The 21,433-nt window shown below is 44.5% G+C and overlaps 1 protein-coding gene across 1 annotated transcript in view; it reads left to right on the top strand.

Annotated features, from left to right (window-relative positions):
- LOC134022079 (CUB and sushi domain-containing protein 1-like) overlaps positions 1 to 21,433 on the top strand; it is a 522,528-nt gene that overhangs the window by 257,647 nt on the left and 243,448 nt on the right. The window contains exons 11-12 of the mRNA XM_062463297.1: positions 10,215 to 10,318; positions 10,466 to 10,578. Of these exons, the coding sequence (XP_062319281.1) occupies positions 10,215 to 10,318; positions 10,466 to 10,578 (217 nt within the window). The remainder of the gene's footprint in view (positions 1 to 10,214; positions 10,319 to 10,465; positions 10,579 to 21,433) is intronic.

Consider the following 21,433-nt stretch of genomic DNA (forward strand, 5'->3'; position numbering starts at 1 on the left):
ACTACCGCGCACTTGTGCACTTCGAGCACTGACTTTCAGTGCTTAGGGCGCTTACACTGACAGAACCAGCAGAATTCAGTGCACTGAAAGTACCCGGATGACGCACTGCAAACGGTCAAAAAATGCTGTGTACAACGATGGACACTACTCGGCCTAAAAGGGCGCCATATTGGCTACGTAGCGGAAGAGGACGAGCCCTTTCGGCAGCTTTTCATTTCATTTCTAAAATAATGGCGGACGAAATGACTCGTGAGCAGATTCGCCTTAGATTCGCGGGTGTCACAATCAGATTTGCGTCCGTCACTTCCCGCCAAGTGGTTAACTTAAGTGTTCCATTTGAGACAGCACTACTCAGCGACGGAGTGCACTACAGATGTAAGTGCACTGTATTGCAGTGCACTGTATTGCAGTGTACTTAGTAAAGTGCGCGGTAGTAGACACAGCCAGTGTGATCCTGGAGGAAACTAACATCAGGTCCAGCCAAGGATTCCTAAGTGCCGTTGTACTCCCGGAACAAGTGCGTCTTGAGCCTTTTCTTGAAGGTGGGGAGACAGTCAGTGTCCCTGATGGAGGTGGGGAGTTGATTCTACCATTGGGGGGCCAGCCAGGAGAAGAGCTTGTGTTGGGACCTGGCGCTCTTGAGCGGTGGGACCACCAGACGGTTGTCAGAAGAAGACCGTAGGTGGCGGGGGGGGGGGGGGGGTGTAAGGCTGGAGGAGAGACTTGATGTAGTCGGGTGTAGTCCCGTTCACCGCTCGGAAGGTCAATACCAGAGTCTTGAATCTGATACGGGCCGTGATGGGAAGCCAGTGGAGGGAGATGAGGAGCAGGGTAACATGGGAGCGTCTGGGTAGATTGAAGACCAGACGGGCCGCCGCGTTCTGAATCCTCTGGAGAGGGCGGGTTGTGCATGCTGGGAGACCGGCGAGCAGCGAGTTGCAGTAATCCAACTTTGAGAGGACAAGTGCTTGGACTAGCAGCTGGGTGGAATGCTCAGATAGGTATCTCCTGATCTTCCGGATGTTGTAGAGGGTGAATCTACACGACCGGGAGACTGCAGCAATGTGGGCTGTGAGGGAGAGCTCGTCATCCATGGTCAGTCACCCCGAGGTTCCTGGCAGAGGATGAAGGGGTCACCGTCGCTGATCCCAGGGTGATTGAGAGATTGTGGGAGATGGAGGGTTTGGCCGGGATGATGAGGAGTTCTGTTTTGGTGAGGTTCAGCTGGAGGTGGTGCTCGGTCATCCAGGCGGAGATGTCTGTGAGGCAGGCCTCGATCCTAGCTGAGATCCCCGGATCAGTCGGGGGGGAACGACAGGTACAGCTGCGTGTCGTCAGCATAGCAGTGGTAGGAGAAGCCATGGGAGGTGATGATTGGTCCAAGCGAGGTGGTGTAGAGGGAGAAGAGGAGGGGTCCAAGGATGGATCCCTGTGGGACACCAGTGGAGAGCTGGCGGGGGCCTGACACTTTGCCTCCCCAGGAGACCTGGTAGGATCTTCCCGACAGGTAGGATGAGATCCACTGAAGTGCAGTGCCAGTGATGCCCATCTCAGAAAGTCTGGCCAGCAGGATTTGATGGTTAACCGTATCAAACGCTGCAGAAAGGTCCAGCAGAATGATGACGGATGACCTCGAAGCCGCTCTGGCAGACTGGAGGGCAGTGGTGACTGACAGGAGGGCAGTTTCTGTGGAGTGGCCAGTCTTGAAGCCCGATTGGTTGGGGTCAAGCATGTTGTTCTGAGAGAGGAAGTTTGACAGTTGGTTAGATACAGCGCGTTCAAATCCATCACAGACCCTTTCCTGGACCAACTGCAGTTTGCCTACAGAGCCAACAGATCTGTGGATGATGCCGTTAACATGGCCCTCCACTTCACCCTACAGCACCTGGATTCCCCAGCATCCTATGCCAGGATCCTGTTTATGGACTTCAGCTCTGCCTTCAACACCATCATCCCCGTCCTGCTTCAGGACAAGCTCTCCCAGCTTAACGTGCCCGACTCCACCTGCAGGTGGATCACAGACTTCCTGTCTGACAGGAAGCAGTGCGTTAAGCTGGGAACACAAGTCTCTGACTCCCGGTCCATCAGCACCGGATCTCCTCAGGGCTGCGTCCTTTCCCCTCTGCTCTTCTCCCTGTACACCAACAGCTGCACCTCCAGTCATCCGTCTGTTAAACTTCTGAAGTTTGCGGATGACACCACCCTCATTGGGCTCATCTCTGACGGGGATGAGTCTGACTATAGGTGGGAAGCTGACAACCTGGTGACCTGGTGTAGCCAGAACAACTTAGAGCTCAATGGTCTTAAGACAGTGGAGATGGTTGTGGACTTGAATACAGCCCCACTCACCCCCATCACCCTGTGCGACTCCCCAGTCAACACTGTGGAGTCCTTCCGCTTCCTGGGCACCATCCTCTCCCAGGACCCAAAGTCTTGCTTTGAAACCAAAATGGTGAGACAGTGTTTAATGTATATCTGTCATTGTTATGCCTTGCAATATTTTCTTACGGTTGAAAAAGGAGAAAAAAGAGTGATGAAAAGGGTATCTTATTTAATTTCATAAATGTTAAAGCGTTACGTTAGAGCTCAATGCACTTAAGACAGTCCCCCCCATCACCCTGTGCGGCTCCCCAGTCAACACTGTGGAGTCCTTCCGCTTCCTGGGCACTATCCTCTCCCAGGACCTCAAGTGGGAACTGAACATCAGCTCCCTCACCAAGAAAGCACAACAGAGGATGTACTTCCTACGGCAGCTGAAGAAATTCAACCTGCCAAAGACAATGATGTTGCACTTTTACACAGCCATCATTGAGTCCATCCTCACCTCCTCCATCACCATCTGGTACACTTTTGCCACTGCGAAGGACAAGAGCAGACTGCAGCGTATCATCCACACTGCTGAGAAGGTGATCGGCTGCAATCAGCCTACCCTCGAGGACCTGCACACCTCGAGGACCCTGAGGCGAGCAAGGAAGATTGTGGCTGACTCCTCCGAGTCTGGACACACTGTTTCAGCCACTCCCCTCCGGCAGAAGGCTGCGGTCCATCAGGACCAAAACCTCACGCCACACAAACAGTTTCATCCCATCCGCTGCTTGCCTCTTCAACAAGGCCAAGGACTCACACTGACTTGACCACTTTATCTGCACAAAACACCATGTTGCCCTATTTGTACTATAGCCATTTTATATTTTATTTCATTCTAAATCTTTTACATTTTTAGCCCCTTTGTATTAGTTAGACTTGTACACTTCTTATTTAAGATTCTTAAATGTTTAATGTGTGCACCTTCCTGCCACAGTAAATTCCTTGTCTGTATGAAGGTTCTTTGCGAATAAAAACCATTCTGAAAAGTATTAATAATTGAAAGAAACAGAAAAAAGTTTTAACAGTGGAACAGTGAAGCGTTGGATAATCGGATTGGATTCTTGTAACGTAGCAAGCGTTTGTCATTGTCAACATTTCTAACCTAGAATCTAGGTTTCAGGTCCAAGATGGAGGAGAAACTAACCATGTGTGCCTGCACACCCAGTCCTGTTCAGACAATTAATTTAAAGATGACATCAAAATAATAATCCATAGTGCAGGGTTACTGATGTTGTCATTGTCCCTGGTGAGTTTTTTATACTTTTAAATTCAATCTCGTCACATTACGTGACTTTGTTGTACAACTGCAAAAGCTAGAGCTAGTTAGCTACTCTAACTCAGATTAAAATGCTGCTGCAAAAAAAGATGAACTATTGTGGGTAGTAAATAAGATAATGCTTCATCTAACCAGCGGATCATTTATTGCAAGTGTGTCAAAGTGGTATTTTTACAGACTGTATTAACACCGTAGGCGTGAATAATGCATGCATCCTCATCGTCGTCCATCTTTAGCTGAAGCGAATCTAGAGAGAGGATGCAATGGGAGATTTCCTACAGTAAGCTAGATCTACTGCTTCAAATTGAAAACGGAGACGATCTTTTGATTAAAGACAAGTTCCTTAACCTCTGTTGTCAATATCGCCAATAAAAAGTAAATACTCTTATATTATGAAGCATTTGTTTGTAGGTAACGAACGATAGATGTAGCTAGCTATGTGACCGGGTTTCGTAGCGTGTATGCACTCGTCACTAGAATGGCCACAGCTAACTACAGAAAGACAACAGATCATATTTTGAATCTGTCTGCTGTTCTACATTGCCCACATAATTACGTATATTTCATCAACTCTAACATTGCCTGTATCTAGTATTGAAAGTGCTTGAAAATTAGGTTGTCTAATGTAGTATGGTTGACTGAAAAAACATTTATTAGTCTAAGCGGAGCCAGTTCATGTCGTGGGAGATTTCCTACTGTGTTAGATTAACTGCTTGAAATTGAAAACGGAGAAGATATTTAGAGTAAAGACAAGTTTCTTAACATCTGTGTTCAATATTGCCAATTAAAAGTAAAAACTTTTCAGTTACGAAGCATTTGTTCGTAGGAGTAACGCCAGCTGCAGTAAAACACTTGTGACCACGGTTTCGCTGTTCGTGACGGTCAGCTATGACAGTGTTGAGCCTCGATTTTTGCAGATTTCTGTGAAACTTGCTAAAATAAAAATTATGTAGCTAGATTATGTACACTTTAAGTTCAATGTACACACCTTATTTGGCCAATTTGGTCAATTGTGGAAAAAAGTAGAACCGTTTTTAGTTATGGAGAGCCATCGCGTTATTTCGATTATGCGAGAAATTGCGTTTACACTCATCACTTCAGTGGTCATAACTTTCTAAACAAGATGGTCTATCTTAAATCTGTCTACTGTTCTGAATTCACCATAAAATTACGTACGTTTCAAAGTCTAACATCTCCTATATCTTGTATTAAAAGTGGTTAAAAATTAGGTTTTCTAAAAAAGTATTGCAGACGGAGAAGATTTTTGTCAAAATGGCTCAGTGAAATCGTCTTGATAAAGGATGATTTGCCTTACATAATCATATAAATATTTACATCATTAGAAAGCCCTACTTCTTGTCTCCAAAATGGTATAAACAGTTCAGGTATATTATTTGAAAAAGTATGCATATTCAGGCAGGAAAGTGTTAAACAGTGTGAAAATGGACTCGTGAGAAACAGTTCTGTCTGTACATGACATCACAATGGAATTTGACTTGAACGTTCTGAACCATTGAAACCCTTTTTTTTTTTTTGCACTTTAACCCTTTGACGCGTACGAACACACCGGTGTGTTGAGTCCTGGCTGGTCCCTGGAGCGTACCAACACACCGGTGTGTTGGTGACGTTACTGCTAATTTACTTGGCTATGTTACGTAGTTTGTGTAGTAGGATTATAACAAAGTAATGCAAGTGCATCTAGTCAGTCTAGCGTATTACTAGGATTGTAATGTATCGTTTTGTTTTCGTTTAGCTGGCTTCCATCCAGTAACTTATTTTGTGAACACTGGCTGCGTTGCCAACTCAGAAGGTTTACGAGATGGAAGCCAGCTAGAGAAAACAAAACGATGAATAGAAATCAAATTAGACTGACTGGATGTATCCAAATTATTTTGTATTCGTTATAATCCGACCACACAAACAACGTAACATAGCCTAGTAAATTAGCAACAGCTAACTTGTTGATTGACTCTTTACTACACTACGAGCTAGCTAGTTTGGCAAAAACATCACCTCGTGAAATACAACAGTTCATGCTTTCATCTCAGTATCGTGCAAACTATATGGGTGGTATAATTTGAGTTATACAAATACTTCAGTCACCAGAATAATAGCCAAAATATCTACTTTGAAGGTTTCCGCCAGTCCCCTGAAGCGGAAGAAATACGTAACGAGAAGGTGGATAAACAAAACAACCAATGAATGGAGTATTCGTCACTAATACGGGGTGCAAACTAGGTCAATGGAAAATGCGAACCGAGAAATACTTAAATTGTATAGCAATTCGATTTTAATGCGTCATAATCAATTTCTGGAACGTTGATATTGATCCAAACTCACGCGCATAAAAAACTCACTCTGGGGGACCAGTCAAGGAATTTAGAACCTACGTGTGAAAGGGTTAAACTTTAATATCTTAAAAATTTTAAGAGTTATCAGTGAGAAAAGTAATAGCACACTAGAGGAGTTCAGACTTTATCAAATAAAGTTTGAATGGCGTTTCTAGCTTAAACGGTGTGAAACTAGAAGGCAAGCAAAAAAAGTATGCAGAACTAGAAAAGGCTGTTCCTGCGAAACAGCAGTGAGAATGCTGAAAACCTGAATGGGGATTTACCAATTACCAATTAATTAGTAATTACCAATTACTTTAAAAGTAATTTACCATTACTTTTAAAGGGAGAATAATTTGCACAAAAGTATAAAAGTGAGAAATGAGAAAATACCCGCAAGCTGAAAGCTGAAATGAATTTCAAAAATGTGTGAGTCACACAAAAGAGGCAGTGTGGAAGCTGAACTGCATCATCTAACAAAGATAATAGCTAAAATAGCCTACAATGCGGGAGAAGCTGAAAGCTGAACTGTTAAACAGAAGAAGTAGGCTAGCTAGTCGTAACAAGAATATTATCGTTTTAACAGCTGAAATTATAGTTGGGATAGTAATAGCAGTAGCAGATGTAGCCTACCATTGAGTGCGTTTACTCAGCTTTCTTAGTAGGATTCAATGTGTTGATGGAATGAAACATACAGCAGTAGGGCCGATACAGGAAGACACGGCGACACTTTGTTGCAGAAGGATGATGGTGCAAGTTTTGTCCGTGGAGCATACAACGATTAATAAAAATAATCATGTAGACGCGCTTATTGAGTAATCGCATAACTAATTACACATGTAAACGGAGTAATTGTATGGCATAAACCGACAATTGCTAGTAGAAGTAGTATATTCGTCTTAGTAGCTGAAATTATAGTGCTCTTAGTCTTTTAATGAGACGAGTTGAATGAATAGCTCTGTCTTGTGACTCCACTTATCAGCTAATACAAATCACCTGTGTGAGAGACTGAGTGGTGCGTGTCTGTCGTTGCCACGGTGATGGTGCAGCTATGATTGCTGACGCACTGAGGGTAAAGAATAACAGAAATGTAGCTAGAATCCACACCTCAAACAAGTTAACCTAGACGCAAAACTATACGTCCAATCCAAAAAACAGGATATTTTCCGAGACCCAAGACTCTGCCGAAACCAGAGATGTCCTTTATATGTCTGTGCGGTCAGAAATACGACTCTATCTGCAGTTTCGAAAACGTGTTCCTTTTGCTTTCCTGGTGCGTGTTTGTTTGGTTGCCACGGCGATGGAGCAGCTGTGATCGCTAACAGTGCGTTCACACTGCAGCGGAGCGGGCGGCGCGCGGCGTCGGCTTCCAATTCATTTTCAATGAAACCAGGCGTTGACGCTCGCGTAGGGCATTGTGGGAAGGCGAGCGGAGCGGAGCGGAGCGTTGCAAGTTGGATTTTCTCAACTTTATGTAAATGAGGAGCGTGAAAACGCTAGCGTTGGCCAATCGGATTGGTTTCTTGTTTCTTGTAACGTAGCAACTGTTCGTCATGGTAAACATTTCTAGGTTTGACAATTTCAAGATGGAGGAGAAACTTTTCGTATGTGTCTGCACACCCAGTTCTGTTCAGAACAAAGTTACTAATGTGACGAGCCTGAATTTAAAGATTACATTAAACTAATAATGCATGGTGCATGGTTGCCGATGTCGTCATTGTTCCTAGTGTGTTTTTATAGCCTACTTTTAAATGTAGTCGTCACATTACGTGACTGTTCTGTGCCACTGCTAGCTCGCTAGCCCAGCCTACAAACGACTGGTTGAGTGACCGGTGGCGTAACATGTATTCTACTGTAATCTTGCACTAGTAAAATCTTGCACTTACATAAATGTTGTGTAAAAGTGGTATTTTGATCAATATTGTGAGTACATTAACCCAAATCTGCACGCTTGGCCATGACTACAACAGTGACCTTAGAGAACTACAACTCTGTATTAACTTGTCTAACACGCCCCCGAGCGTGGTGTACTGTGGGAAGGCAAGCGATGCAGAGCGTTAAAAAACGCTGCAGTGTGAACGCACTGTTACAGTGCGTTCACACTGCAGCGTTTCATGGCCAAGCGTGCAGATTTGGGTTAATGAACGCACTGTAACGAGCTGGGCAGAGAGAATAACTAATGTAGTTAGAATCCACACCTCAAACAAGTTAACCTAGACGCAAAACTATACGTCCAATCCAAAAAATAAGGATATTTTCCGAGACCCAAGACTCTGCCTAAACCAGAGATATTCTTTATATGTCTGTGCAGTCAGAAATACGACTCTACCTGCAGTTTCGAAAACGTGTTCCTTTTGCTTTCCTGGTGCGTGTTTGTTTGGTTGCCACGGTGATGGCGCAGCTGTGATGGCTAACGAGCTAGGCAGAGAGAATAACGAACATTTACCTAGCATCCACACCTCAAACAAGTTGACCTAGACGCAAAACTATACGTCCAATCCAAAAAATAAGGATATTTTCCGAGACCCAAGACTCTGCCGAAACCAGAGATGTCCTTTATATTTCTGTGCGGTCAGAAATACGACTACCGGCAGTTTCAAAATTTTGTTATTTTTGCTTTCTCTGACGAATTTGTCCCAACATTTGCATTAGTCTCTATGGGGCTTGAGACAGACTTTGCCTCACTCTCGGGCTCCTCACGCAAAAAGTAAATAACTGTGTGTTTCCCATACCCATATGAGTCCGACCAGCACAAGCACGGCATCGTTTTGATCCAAAATGAAGCTTGAAAAGTTAATATTGTGGCCGTGAGGGCAAAAGTGCCATTTAAAAAAAAAAACGGTTTCGGACTCTGCTGTCACTCTGAATTTGCGCAACATTCCAATGCCTCACTCTAGCTCTCTACATAGAAACCCATGTAAATCTCAGAAACGGGTTGAAAAAGTCATGAAACATAATCAGTGATATTGAAAAAAGTTGAATAGATGAATTATTTAAAAATAGTTTAGCGTTTTGTCAACATTTTAAAGTTTAAATGGTGGCTCTAGCTGAAGCAGCATTCCAACAAATATATATGTGAGAGATGGTTGTGCTCGCCGAAGGCTTGAGCACACCCAATTATACATAGCCTACTTCAACCTGCTTTACCATAGGGGACTGTGGCAAACATCAAATAGGACAGGCGGTTATGCTTACCTGCAATGTTACTGGCAGTTGTTTTTTTTTTTACACAAAAGATTTAAAATATGTGAGATTTCCGGAAAATATTTAAATGTAAGGACAGATTGATGGGTAAAGAAAGCAAGAATCTCGGGAAATGGGAGGTTTGATAGCACTGTGTAGTATGGAAAAATAGGATAAACCAGCACCAGTAGAACCACTGAAACCCTTAATTTGCTGTATCATTGGTTAAGCATTGATGCACTCTTATCACAACATTAATGCTTCCTGGATTGGCACTGCAACCTAAAACATACAAGTTTGTCGAACTGATAAAAGTAAGCTAATTCATTTGCACAATGAAAATAAATATGGATGAGAATGATGGTTCCTTAATGGTCCAATTGAGAGACTTTGAGGATGTTGATAATGGCCTTGTCCTAATTAAGATTTATTTCTTCCCTTCAAGCCATCTATGCTACAATCCAATTTCCTGTTAACGGCATCTCCTAGCACTCTTTGCGCAAGAGGCCCCTAATCGCCTCTCCTCTTCTCCTTTTCTCTCCCTCTCCTTGCCTGAAATGTCCTTGGCAGGGTTTCCCAGATTCGTTAAGAAGCTCTTAACGCTATGAGCTTCTTAGGAGCGTAAGCTCTTAGCGTTAAGAGCTTCTTAACGAATCTGGGAAACCCGGCCCTTTTCTGTTCCCCTCTCCTGCCTCTCACCTACCACACACCTTCAACAGCCTTTTCTTTTGTCTGGGTGCATGTCAGAGCATGCTAATATCTGCTCTTCTTTCAGAGTCTCATAAACACCCTGACACACTGTCTCCATCAGTGGTTATATTTCATAGTCCTTCTGTTAGATTTACCAGGGCCAGACAACACACACAAATTATCTCTGTGTGTGCTTGTGTGAGTGTGTGCATCTGTTCTGAGCATGAGCGATCTAGAGAATGCAAACGCTGGTCAAGGATCTGGTCGTTCTTCATTATCAGGCCTCACAAAACAGGGAATTGGGAGTAATCCATAAACTGTAGTTACTATAGTTACATACCAGTGTTGTCACTTCTTCTCTCCTGCAGGTGATCAAGCTGTTATTCGAAGAGTTTGACCTGGAGAGAGGATATGACACACTGACTGTGGGTGACGGAGGGAAAATTGGTGACGCCAGGAGAGTTCTCTATGTGTGAGTATGTCATACACAGTATGACTATATTAACCCTTAAACAAACTATACTTCTTAGTACCAGGTTACTCAGGTCACTTTAAAGCATTGTTAGGCAAATTATTTTTACAGAAGAGATTAATTACTGCTTCATGTGTGTGGTTTCAGTCTGACAGGTTCCAGTGTTCCTGATCTGATTGTCAGTATGACAAATCAGATGTGGCTTCATCTGCAGTCTGACGACACCATTGGCTCCCAGGGATTTAAGGCCATGTATGAAGGTAGGCCATTCTCTCTGACATACTGTATTTACTATAGTTGAACCTCACAGACAGGCACATATGCATACACAAACACACTATCTGGATTATCTTGATTAGACGTGTTATGTTAAATGTATGTTAAAAAATATTCATATTAGCACTTATATCATACTAGCAATCTAAATTGTAAAAGTGCTTAAAGCACATAGCTCAGCATATGTTCACACACACACATTCCGATCAAGTGGCTGAATAGGCTAACTAATTTCATCAAAGCTGGTCCCATGAATTTATCGGAGCATCTGTTCCAATAAAAACGAATATGCAAAAGTTGCTTCCACCAGCGTTGCACTATTTCATCTGCTGGATCAGATGGTGCCTCTGATTCTGCCCCGCTGATGAATATCAATGAACCAGCACTGATCACTCATGTGTTGACTGGGCATGCTAGTGACTAACCACATTTTGTGGGCACATTCAGACAAGTCAAAACTGAAACTGACATGGCATGGCTTTCTTCAAAAGGTTGAAGGGGTTGGAGTATAAACACCAGCTTATGGAGTGTTTAGCTTTCTTCCTCTTGGCAGCTAAGGTTTTCAGAAAGTTATGTAAGTTGAGATATGTCAATATGAATTCTTTATTGGGTTGCGGACATTGTTGCACCTCTCATACTGTCTCATCTTTAAAAGGTATATTTTCCACCTCTTTTGTCTCAAGTGGAAAACCTTTGGCATTTTACCTGACTGTTTACGCAGCAGACAACTCACACAGTAACACTATGTCCACCACTCACAATGACAGAACCTCAATTAGCCTGGTGAAAACTCGATTGCACACTGCTGCCTGTGGCGGCCTGTTGCTGGGCGGTGACAGCCTGGAAGCCTTGGAGTGTGACAGTCAAACCACTGAGGAGGGGCAGTCCTTTCAATTGTCACCATAAAGGTAGTGTGCTGCAAACCATGAAAATATGGGTCCAGATTCCACCAAAATTCCCCCTGTAAAAAAATAGAAATCCCCTGTAATCTAATATATTCTCGGCTTCTCAATTGTGTTCAATTTCCATGCATACACATGTAAATAGGAGCATTGCCTGGGACAGGTTGGTCAGTATAGAGCTGGTTCATATGACTCACATTGTCTTTCAGACAACAGGTCGTGATGAGCCTCACTTGCTTGCCACATCTGAGCCAAAATATTTTATTTGGGGTTGGGTTTTAAACTGAGCTCTGGGTGAAAGGAAGGATAAACAGGGTGGCAGGGTGTTGGTGGGTGTTTTTTTTTCCTGCTTTGCTCTCCAAGGACTTGGCTGAGTTATTCAATGTTATCCTACAGTCTGCTGCACAGCTATATTACAACAGGAGATCAGACTCAGGGAGAAACATTGCTATGAAATAATAGGAATATGTATATTTGTTGTCAATGCTTTAGTGCAAGTCAAATCTCTGCAAAGCTCTAAATAATGGATCTGCAGTCCCCTGGATATCATTTTACACACACAGGAAATCTTAGACACCTGGCTGCACACATAGAATATAGACTAGCCACAGTCATATCTCTGTTGAGGATTTTAACTCTAAACTTTTTAAGAACTGTCTCGAGTCCATTTAGGATCTGTAAAGTCTGTCCTCTGTGCACACACATTTATATGTTTATATTGGTGCTGTCTTATATTGTTTTTATTGTATTTCAGTCAAGACACTCACGTGATTGATTTCGCCATTTATTCATATACATGAAAAATAGGTTTAACATTGGCGGAATGGATGTACATGGGCAAGTGCTCCCTGCCTTCACTGCAGCATGCATGACATGAGGCAGGGAGCAACAAGTTAAATACCCCACGGGGAGTAGACAGCCAACATGGGGGAGAAGGGGATGGTGGTGGGTGGCAGCAGCGCAGAACACAAAGGTAATCGAGGATGCGTGTGCGTGCATGTGTGCGACTTTATAGCGCCGCCTGTGTGTGATGTGATGCGCGCTGCCCGAGTGCCATGCCTGAACCTGCTTCGCTCATTTCAGTCAAGACATTCACGTGATCGATTTAATCATTTATTCATACACATGAAAAATAGGTTTAACATTGGCAGAATGGATGTTCATGGGGAAGCGCTCCCTGCCTTCACTGCAGCATGAGGCAGGGAGCAACGAGTTAAATCCCCAAAACACCGACACTCTGCCAGTCTATACTATGTGTAGAGCGGAGCGTCGCTCCTCCTGAGCCACAGGAGGACCACATGGCATCCCACTATTTACTAGTGATGAAAAACAAGGTGTTTTCTGGATGCCCAGGTCATGCTATCATTAACGATGACTAAGGCTATGTGTGCACATCCGTCATGTTGCATACCATCTGATGCGCGGTCTGCGGAACCGTCCCACGTGCACGTCCCGTCCAGACTCAGTGCACGACGAGAAGTGCGCCCGCAACCAGCCCCGTACACCGATCATCTCTCCGGTACCCTTCTCATCCAACACGGGCCGATGCTACCTCTAGAGCAGCGCTGACACTTAGCGGCCCATCGTCATTGCGCCCAGGTTGTACACAAAAGCAGCACAAATACGGCTATGCTGGAACACGGGGATATGTTATCTAGTGGAAAGGAAACAAGATGTGTGTGTGTCAGCGGCCGGTATCCGGGGTATCTCCTGAGATACCTCCAGACAGATTGCCATAGTGCATGCAGCATGCATGTGCATTGGCAACGGAGATCCTACAGATATTCTAGCATTGTGATGATCCGGTAGCCTTCTCATCCATACAGGGCAGATTTATGCTACCTCTAGAGACCCGCCCTCTAGCGCCCATTGGCAACCCAAAGGATGTACACGAAGGTGCCTGTGTGCGCAGACATGGGATGTTACATGAGGATGTGAGAACAAATGTGTCAGCGGAGCATCCGCTGTTCCCTGGGAATCCAGGGCATCTCAACAGATATCCCCATGTAGACACTGTGGATTCTGATGGCTAGCTTAGCGCATCAGAGCACGTCTGCGGATCACCACGGCTATGGAGATCCGAAGAGACATACTAGCATTAGCAATGTACGAAGCCACCCAACCACAGGATACATGCGGGCCACATTGGTCGCCGGAGGTCTCAGACCCGCTCGGCTTGAGCGCTTGCTCAGCTTGAGCACTATGCCTAGAGTAGAGACAGTCGCTGAGCGTTATCCAATGCAAGCCTCTATTGTGTACCAGCTGCACACATTGCCCGACACATAGTCACAGTCTCTGTTCTCAAGCGCTCATGAGTTCCGCGCTTCCACGACGTCCAGCGCGGACGTGGACACCAGAAGCAGGGGTGGCCGCCCCGATCCGGAAGGAATGCACCGTATACAGCTCCGGGGACAGGTCACAGCGCTCGCACAGAACTCTGTGGCGTTGTGTTAGCCACAATCTGGTTGTGGCCTTGCCGGCTGCATCATTGGTAAACAGGGGCTCATCAGGTGTCGCCCGGGGGTGGTATAGCAGGTACCGGCGCATGAAGGAGAGGGGACAAAGGTAGTTAGTTTGGACAATCACAATGGGGGTGCCTTTACATGTCACATCAGTTTGCAGTAGGCCCTACTCCATATAACAGTGAACATCCCACTTCCCATTATGAAATCAAACATGCATGGTGAGATCGCAAGACGGATAGAAAGTAGCGCATCTAGAGGGGCATGTAGACATATTCACCGCGCCACAGAAACCCGTGAGAAACACTATCGAGCAGGGTGTCGACATTGCACAAAGCATCCGTCTCGGAGCAGACACTACAGTAGTTTGTGCAGTAAAGTGAGTGTGTTAGGAAGACGTTTATCTGCTTTCAGGCCGCTGCTTCCGTGCGCCGCTCATGAGAGGACGGATAGACGGGCTCCCCAGAAGGCTGCATGATGAAGGATACACTGCATGATGAACGTACACTGGACAACGGTTGCAGCTTGCAGGACTCGAAACGGAGCGCCATGAAAGCGCACAGCACAGACATGTTTACAGGCAGAGGGCTCACAGAGAACGCACCACAGTATGTATAAGAATATTGAAACCAGGCAGAGTCATAGGATTTTAATGTGGACACATCCAACCTTATGTAGTGACAGGCGGATTATAGGCTACGTGCTGCTGCAGAATCAGAATCAGCTTTATACGTCATGAAAGTTCACACAAACAAGGAATTGACTGTAGCAAGAAGGTGCACACAATAACCATCTATGGATCTAAAGATGAAAAGTAGAGCCGCACTGTGACGGAACCACCCGGCCCTACTACAGCACGGAAATGCAACCAAAGGAGAACACGGAAAATCCGCCACTAAAATTGTCCAGCAGTGCAGAACGCTCGTTCAACAAATCCAACTCGGCGCTCCCAACAGCGTGTCGAAGATGCGCGGACTGCTGCGGCAGCCGAATGTCAACCGAACAGAAAACTGTTACCACGCCAGCGCACACTGAACAGCCGCTGATTTTATCATATGGATGGCGTTGTCCACACTAGCGTAACACAGAAAAAAGCCTGCGTGGAATCTAGCCGTTAATGCTGGCCACTGCGCCGGCAGGTCGCTTGTAAGGTGCCCTTGCCCGACTGTTGTGGCTATGCCTATTGACTAGCCTGAACGAACAGAGAGGAGATACCTGAAAAGGCCCCATCATGGCTTGGCTACCTCTTTTGGACGAATGCATCCACGCTGCTGGCTCTCGGAGCGCAGGCTATTGCACACATGACTAACCGTTGGCAGCTCAGACAGACCGGCATTAAACCCATGAGTCAGGACATTAGCAGGTACACAAACAACGATTGGGATGCATCTGATGCAGCACAAAGTCTCCAACTTTCACAGGGGTTGACGGTATTCACTTGCCCTTTTGACGAGGGCACAGATCGGGGAGCGTCCCCCGCAGGCTAACTGCAGCATGCAGATACCTATTGCAATCGGCATAGCGACAAACATTTACGTTGATATCGATACACAGCATTGGGCCAACAGCAGATGACTGGTTGTGACCGTCCTCCGCCTGCCCTTGATACGGCCTGTGTGGTCCCTCATTGTTTTACAGCTGACACATAGGCCTATATGCAGTTCTTTGACCTTGGTTTTACCGAGAGCCAGGGATTCGCAATGAAGAAGGAGGGCGGCCCGGTGCCCGGTAAACAGTCTGCTCAGTTGAGGTTCCTGCCGACCGGTCTAGTTCCGCATTATTCCTGGAGGTGCAGGCATGTATTCCGGCCTTCGCAGACAGACATTGTGGTACGCTACTACTCTCAGAACACAGTTCCGCCGTAATGTAGTAGGCTATTGGAGTTCTGTTAGGACTTCCTGATTAGTAAGCCTGGCAATTTGATTGCTCATGCCTGTTGTTACATCAATTCACGTTCTGTAATCGTAGACGCTGGCTTTCATGCAGACCGTCTCACAAGCTTCTCGAGTATGAAAAACATTAGGCTACAGGCCAGATCGGACATTCATGCCAGGTAATCGTCCAGCTCGATACATTACTCGGGAAAGACATCGCACAGCGTATCGCGAACGTTCAATTCGTCCAAAGTTCTTAGACATCTCAAGGTTGCTGCCTTTCAGTAATACGGATTCATAGAAAGTACGCTGACTTATTGCATTCCTCTTCTCACGAAAGGACACATTTCTTGAAAATGGCCCTCTCTCAGACAGTCGCATTGTGGAACATAATCACGTGGAATATAGGTTCATCATTATTGTTACTTATTTTATCTGAAGCATTGATTATATCTGGAATATATGTGTTCAGCATTGTCATTACACATTTGGTATAAAGGTGTAAACTAAGCCCTGGGTATTCTTCTCCGCCTTTGAGAAAATGAAGCTCAACGCTCCGATTTGAAAATGTTCCTCTTATGTCGTCATAAGACAACATGCGTGCAAACGACCGAAGCATGGCAGTTAGCCCCGCCTCTCTCCTCCTCATAGCATTTAAAGCTACAGACACAGAAATGGCACATCCTAAGGAAGCTCATTGTGGGACTGCTAGTAGTGGCTGTAATTCTGCACCAAGTCTGAATTTCGGGAAATAGACTTCAGATACAGTATTAGGGGACCGCTATGGCCTATATAAAGCATCCAAAAACAGCATGTCATGGGACCTTTAAGTATTGATTGTCTCTTAATGTAAGAGACATAGAACAAATGAAATAGCAGCAGGATTAGCATAACAGATTAATTCTTTCACAGGACACATTCCCGCTAGGGATGTTCATGAATTATCATTAATCGATTCTTTGCCGTTCAGAATTTATCCGGTTAAGCTTAAGCTATTAACCGACAACGTTTGCCGTCTCCATTGTTACTTTAGAAATTTCACAAGGCCGATGTGCATGTGCTCCAGTGTTTCCGCTATATCCATCATTACCGCTGCTTCAGTTTTGAATGAAATGTTATCAAATGCAAGCGATTAGATTAGATCTGCTACACGATTCTAACAAAGGTCTCCGTTCTCTCTCCACTGGAGATGATGAGCAACTGGAACCGTGAGAAGACTTCAATCACTAGCAAAGTCATGACAACCAATTAAACAGCGCGAATACAGCAAAGCACTTCTGTTGGGCTCAGTCAAGCAGTGACAAACAGGGCAGAGATACTATAAGAAACAATAAAACTGCTAGGCTAAGTAGGTTATCTAGTGAACTCTGGCTGCTCCTTAAAATGTGTGCTTGTGAAGCAGTGCATCTCGTAATGCCCCTATTATTGTTTACTACTATTAAACTGAGAAGGCGTGCACATTTGCATTGAGCACCTTACATGACATGTCCAACCCTACTCCCCGCAATCGATCAGACGCATGTCAACAGGTCAGTGCACTGAGACAATGTGAACGTGATTCACGTCCGTACCTGCAAATGTCTCTCCTCAGATATGATAGATATGCCGCAAGTGCTCGTGGTCGGCTCCTGGACGGGAGCACGCAGGGGCTCGGATGAAAAGGCCTTGCCGCACTCGAGGAACAAACAGGAACAGCTCCTCGTGGCCAAACCCCATCTTGTACAACGGACAGTCCTTAATGTTGTCCGATCAAGGCTAAATGGGAACTGCGCCTGACTCGGCGCCCCGAGTTTTCACAGACCCCATAGGTGCAAGGCTCCTCGGACGGAGAACCATCAGGGAGCAGCTCGAAACCTTCCAGATCCCAAAAACACGCACACACCATCCAGGTCCGAAGACACGGAAAGGCAAACGCGAACAACATATATGCAAACACAGATAGGGACGCGACCAGCAATGGCAGCAGCGCAGAACACAAAGGCGATCGACGATGCGTGTGCGTGCATGTGTGCGACTTTATAGCGCCGCCTATCGAGCTAAGCCTAACAGTGCGTTCACACTGCAGCGGAGCGGGCGGCGCGTGGCGTCGGCTTCCAATTCATTTTCAATGAAACCAAGCGTTGACGCTCGCGTAGGGCATTGTGGGAAGGCGAGCGGAGCGGAGCGTTGCAAGTTGGATTTTCTCAACTTTATGTAAATGAGGAGCGTGAAAACGCTAGCGTTGGCCAATCGGATTGTTTTCTTGTTTCTTGTAACGTAGCAACCTTTGGTCATGATAAACATTTCTAGGTTTCACAATTTCAAGATGGAGGAGAAACTTTTCGTATGTGTCTGCACACCCAGTTCTGTTCAGAACAAAGTTACTAATGTGACAAGCCTGAATTTAAAGATTACATTAAACTAATAATGCATGGTGCATGGTTGCCGATGTCGTCATTGTTCCTAGTGTGTTTTTATAGCCTACTTTAAAATTTAGTCTTGTCACATTACGTGACTGTTCTGTGCCACTGCTAGCTCGCTAGCCCAGCCTACAAACGACTGGTTGAGTGACCGGTGGCGTAACATGTATTCTACTGTAATCTTGCACTAGTAAAATCTTGCACTTACATAAATGTTGTGTAAAAGTGGTATTTTGATTGATATTGTGAGTACATGAACCCAAATCTGCACGCTTGGCCATGACTACAACAGTGACCTTAGAGAACTACAACTCTGTATTAACTTGTCTAACACGCCCCCGAGCGTGGTGTACTGTGGGAAGGCAAGCGGTGCAGAGCATTAAAAAACGCTGCAGTGTGAACGCAGCGTATGGGCTAAGAACACGGCGATGGCTGATATGACGCACACTGCCCGAATGCCATGCCTGAACGTGCTTCGCTCATTTTGTGTATTGTATATGTACCACACACGAGGAGGACACCACAGTATGTTACCATGTACAGTGGCAACGTCATATCCAACGTCAAGACAATAAAACTAAAGGAAAATATTATAAAAATACAAAAATAATGCTTTACATAGTCCTTTGCCCTAAACCGATACTCAGATTCAATCACCAGTTCATATTAAGATTCTTGAGAATGTTTAGAGAAAAAGGTGAATGTAAGATGAAAAACTTGTTGGTTAGTTGTAACTGAGTTAACTACTTGTACTCGCTGTAAATTATATTATTGTTGCTTGCTTTCCTACAGGTAAACTCGCACTTTTGAGGTTCATGTTGTTTAATTTGTAACTTGTTTAACTACTTGCTCTTATGTTTCTTCCCATTGGCACTTGGTTGCTTATCACAATGTATGCTAATGTTTTGGCTTCCTGCAATGTTTTTTGGGGCCATCTCGTTGTTTATGATCATTGACCTATGCACTTTATGTAAAGCTCTCTCTTGGAAGTCGCTTTGGATAAAAGCGTCTGCTAAATGAATAAATGTAAATGTTAAATAGATCCATTGTGAATATTTGATATGTGCCCTCAGCTAAATGCTAGTGCAATCTACAAGTTGACGTCAGCACTTTTCCACTTTCACGTGCTCCAAAAACTCACTGACACCATGGCCCTTTGCACATGTTCAAGCTTGAAGCCACGCACACACATTCAAGTCTTTCTGAGGCCGGGTGGGCTCACTGTTTGTTACGCAGACATAATGGCCCACTTTCCCAGACTTGGATTAAGCCTACTCCTAGACTAAAAACTTTTAAATGGAGATCTTTGTATAATCTTTCTCTTACTTAAGGACTAGGCTTAATCCATGTCTAGGAAACTGGGCCTTAGGGCCCTATTTTAACGATCTGAAACGCAAGTATCAAAACGCAAAGCGCAAGTAACTTTGTGGGCGGGACTCCGTCTCGGTTGCTATTTTGGCGGCGGGATAAATGACTGCGCCTGGCGCAAATCTAAAATGGGTTGGTCCGAAGTAGCTACATTACTAATGGGCGTGGTTTGGGCGTAACGTGCAATAAACCAATCAGAGCGTCATTTCACATTCCCTTTAAGAGCAGCGCTTGTTCCATGGCGGATTGCTATTATAACGGCGGATTTGCCAGGCGCACGCCAGAAGCGGTTCATAGCCGAGGAGACCGACGTTCTAGTCAGGGGCGTAACAGATAGAGAAGTGACATTGTATGGGAAAGGCAGGGCAGTTTTCTCATTGCACTAAATTGCCCGCTCATGCAAATTCTTACATATATTTTATTTTTTTAATTAGTTCTTAGAATTTGTTTAACTATTGTACTTTATTTAACCCTTGTGTTATCTTCGGGTCATTCTGACCCATCAGTCATTATGACCCACCGTCATATTGCGACAACTTTACCGCATACAAAAACAAAGTGAAGCATTTTCTTTTAACTGTTGGGCTGTCTCAGACCCCCCACATTGCAAAGGTTAAAATAAATTTATTTTTATTTGTTTTTGTATTGGGTAAACACAACGATGGTTCGTTATGAACCTTTGGGTTATGTGACCTGGGGGGTATTCCAGGTAGCGGGTTTAACAAACTCTGAGCCTAACCCTGAACTCTGAGTTGAGTTACTTTAAAATTGGAAACTCTGAAAACTCGGTTCCAGAAAAGCTGATTTGAATTTGTTAACTCAACTCGGAGTACGTCAACTCTGAGTTAAGCGCGCGCATGAGAACTATTAAAAGCCAACATCAATGGAGCTCCGATACTGGGATCAACCATGGCACCCAGCAACAAAAAACCTTGTCCTACTTCACCACACTTCAGATATAAGTTTTATTTCGTGTTCAATCTGAGCACATATTACGGAAAAAAAGCAACACGGCTGTAGCAGCGTATACAATTGGCGTGGGAGACAAACTGCCAAGTCAATGCATACATTTGATGTAATAGCCAGTCCATACCGTTAATATTACAGAAGAAAAAGTGGGAGACTTAATAAAATAGCACGTTCAATGTTATATTAAATATAAAAACATACTACAAACAGGTAAGACATATTTTGCTTAAGCTATACGCTTGTGATTGTAGCCTCGAAGTCACCTTGGTTTTAATCATATATCGACATGATACAAAGTAAATATCAAATTGGTGCCTATTTCAACTTGTAATAGCAGTTTCCCCCAACAGAATGCTTTTCAAATCAAATCAAAATGTATTTGTATAGCCCTTTTTACACGCAAGCATGTCGAGGGGTTCACATACGCCCATAGAACTGCCCCTCAACCAACCTAAACCCTCAAGGAAGACAAGGAAAAACTCCCAGAAAAACCCACTGCAGGAGAAAAAATTGAAGAAACCTTGGGAGGAGCAATTCAATGAGGGCAATTCAATGAGGGATCCCCTCATTGAATTGCTACAAAATACAGGATTTTTTGTATTTTGGCTATATTGACTATATTACGTAGATGGAAAAATGCAGTTCTGGTAATTTGCTTAATATTTTCATCAAAGGATGATGACGATGATGATTAAGATGACGAAGAGACATTGACTGCTGCCACAGAAAATGGATGCAGAGAATTATGTATGGTAGCTACTGGTAGTTCTCTCCCCATGTACTTTTATTTACAGGCTTGTGTGGAATTGTCAGTTACACTGACATTATGAGAATAATGAATATAAAAAACGATTTGCACATTCTG

This window comes from Osmerus eperlanus, chromosome 6 (assembly GCF_963692335.1).
Source record: "Osmerus eperlanus chromosome 6, fOsmEpe2.1, whole genome shotgun sequence".
Lineage (NCBI taxonomy): Eukaryota > Metazoa > Chordata > Actinopteri > Osmeriformes > Osmeridae > Osmerus > Osmerus eperlanus.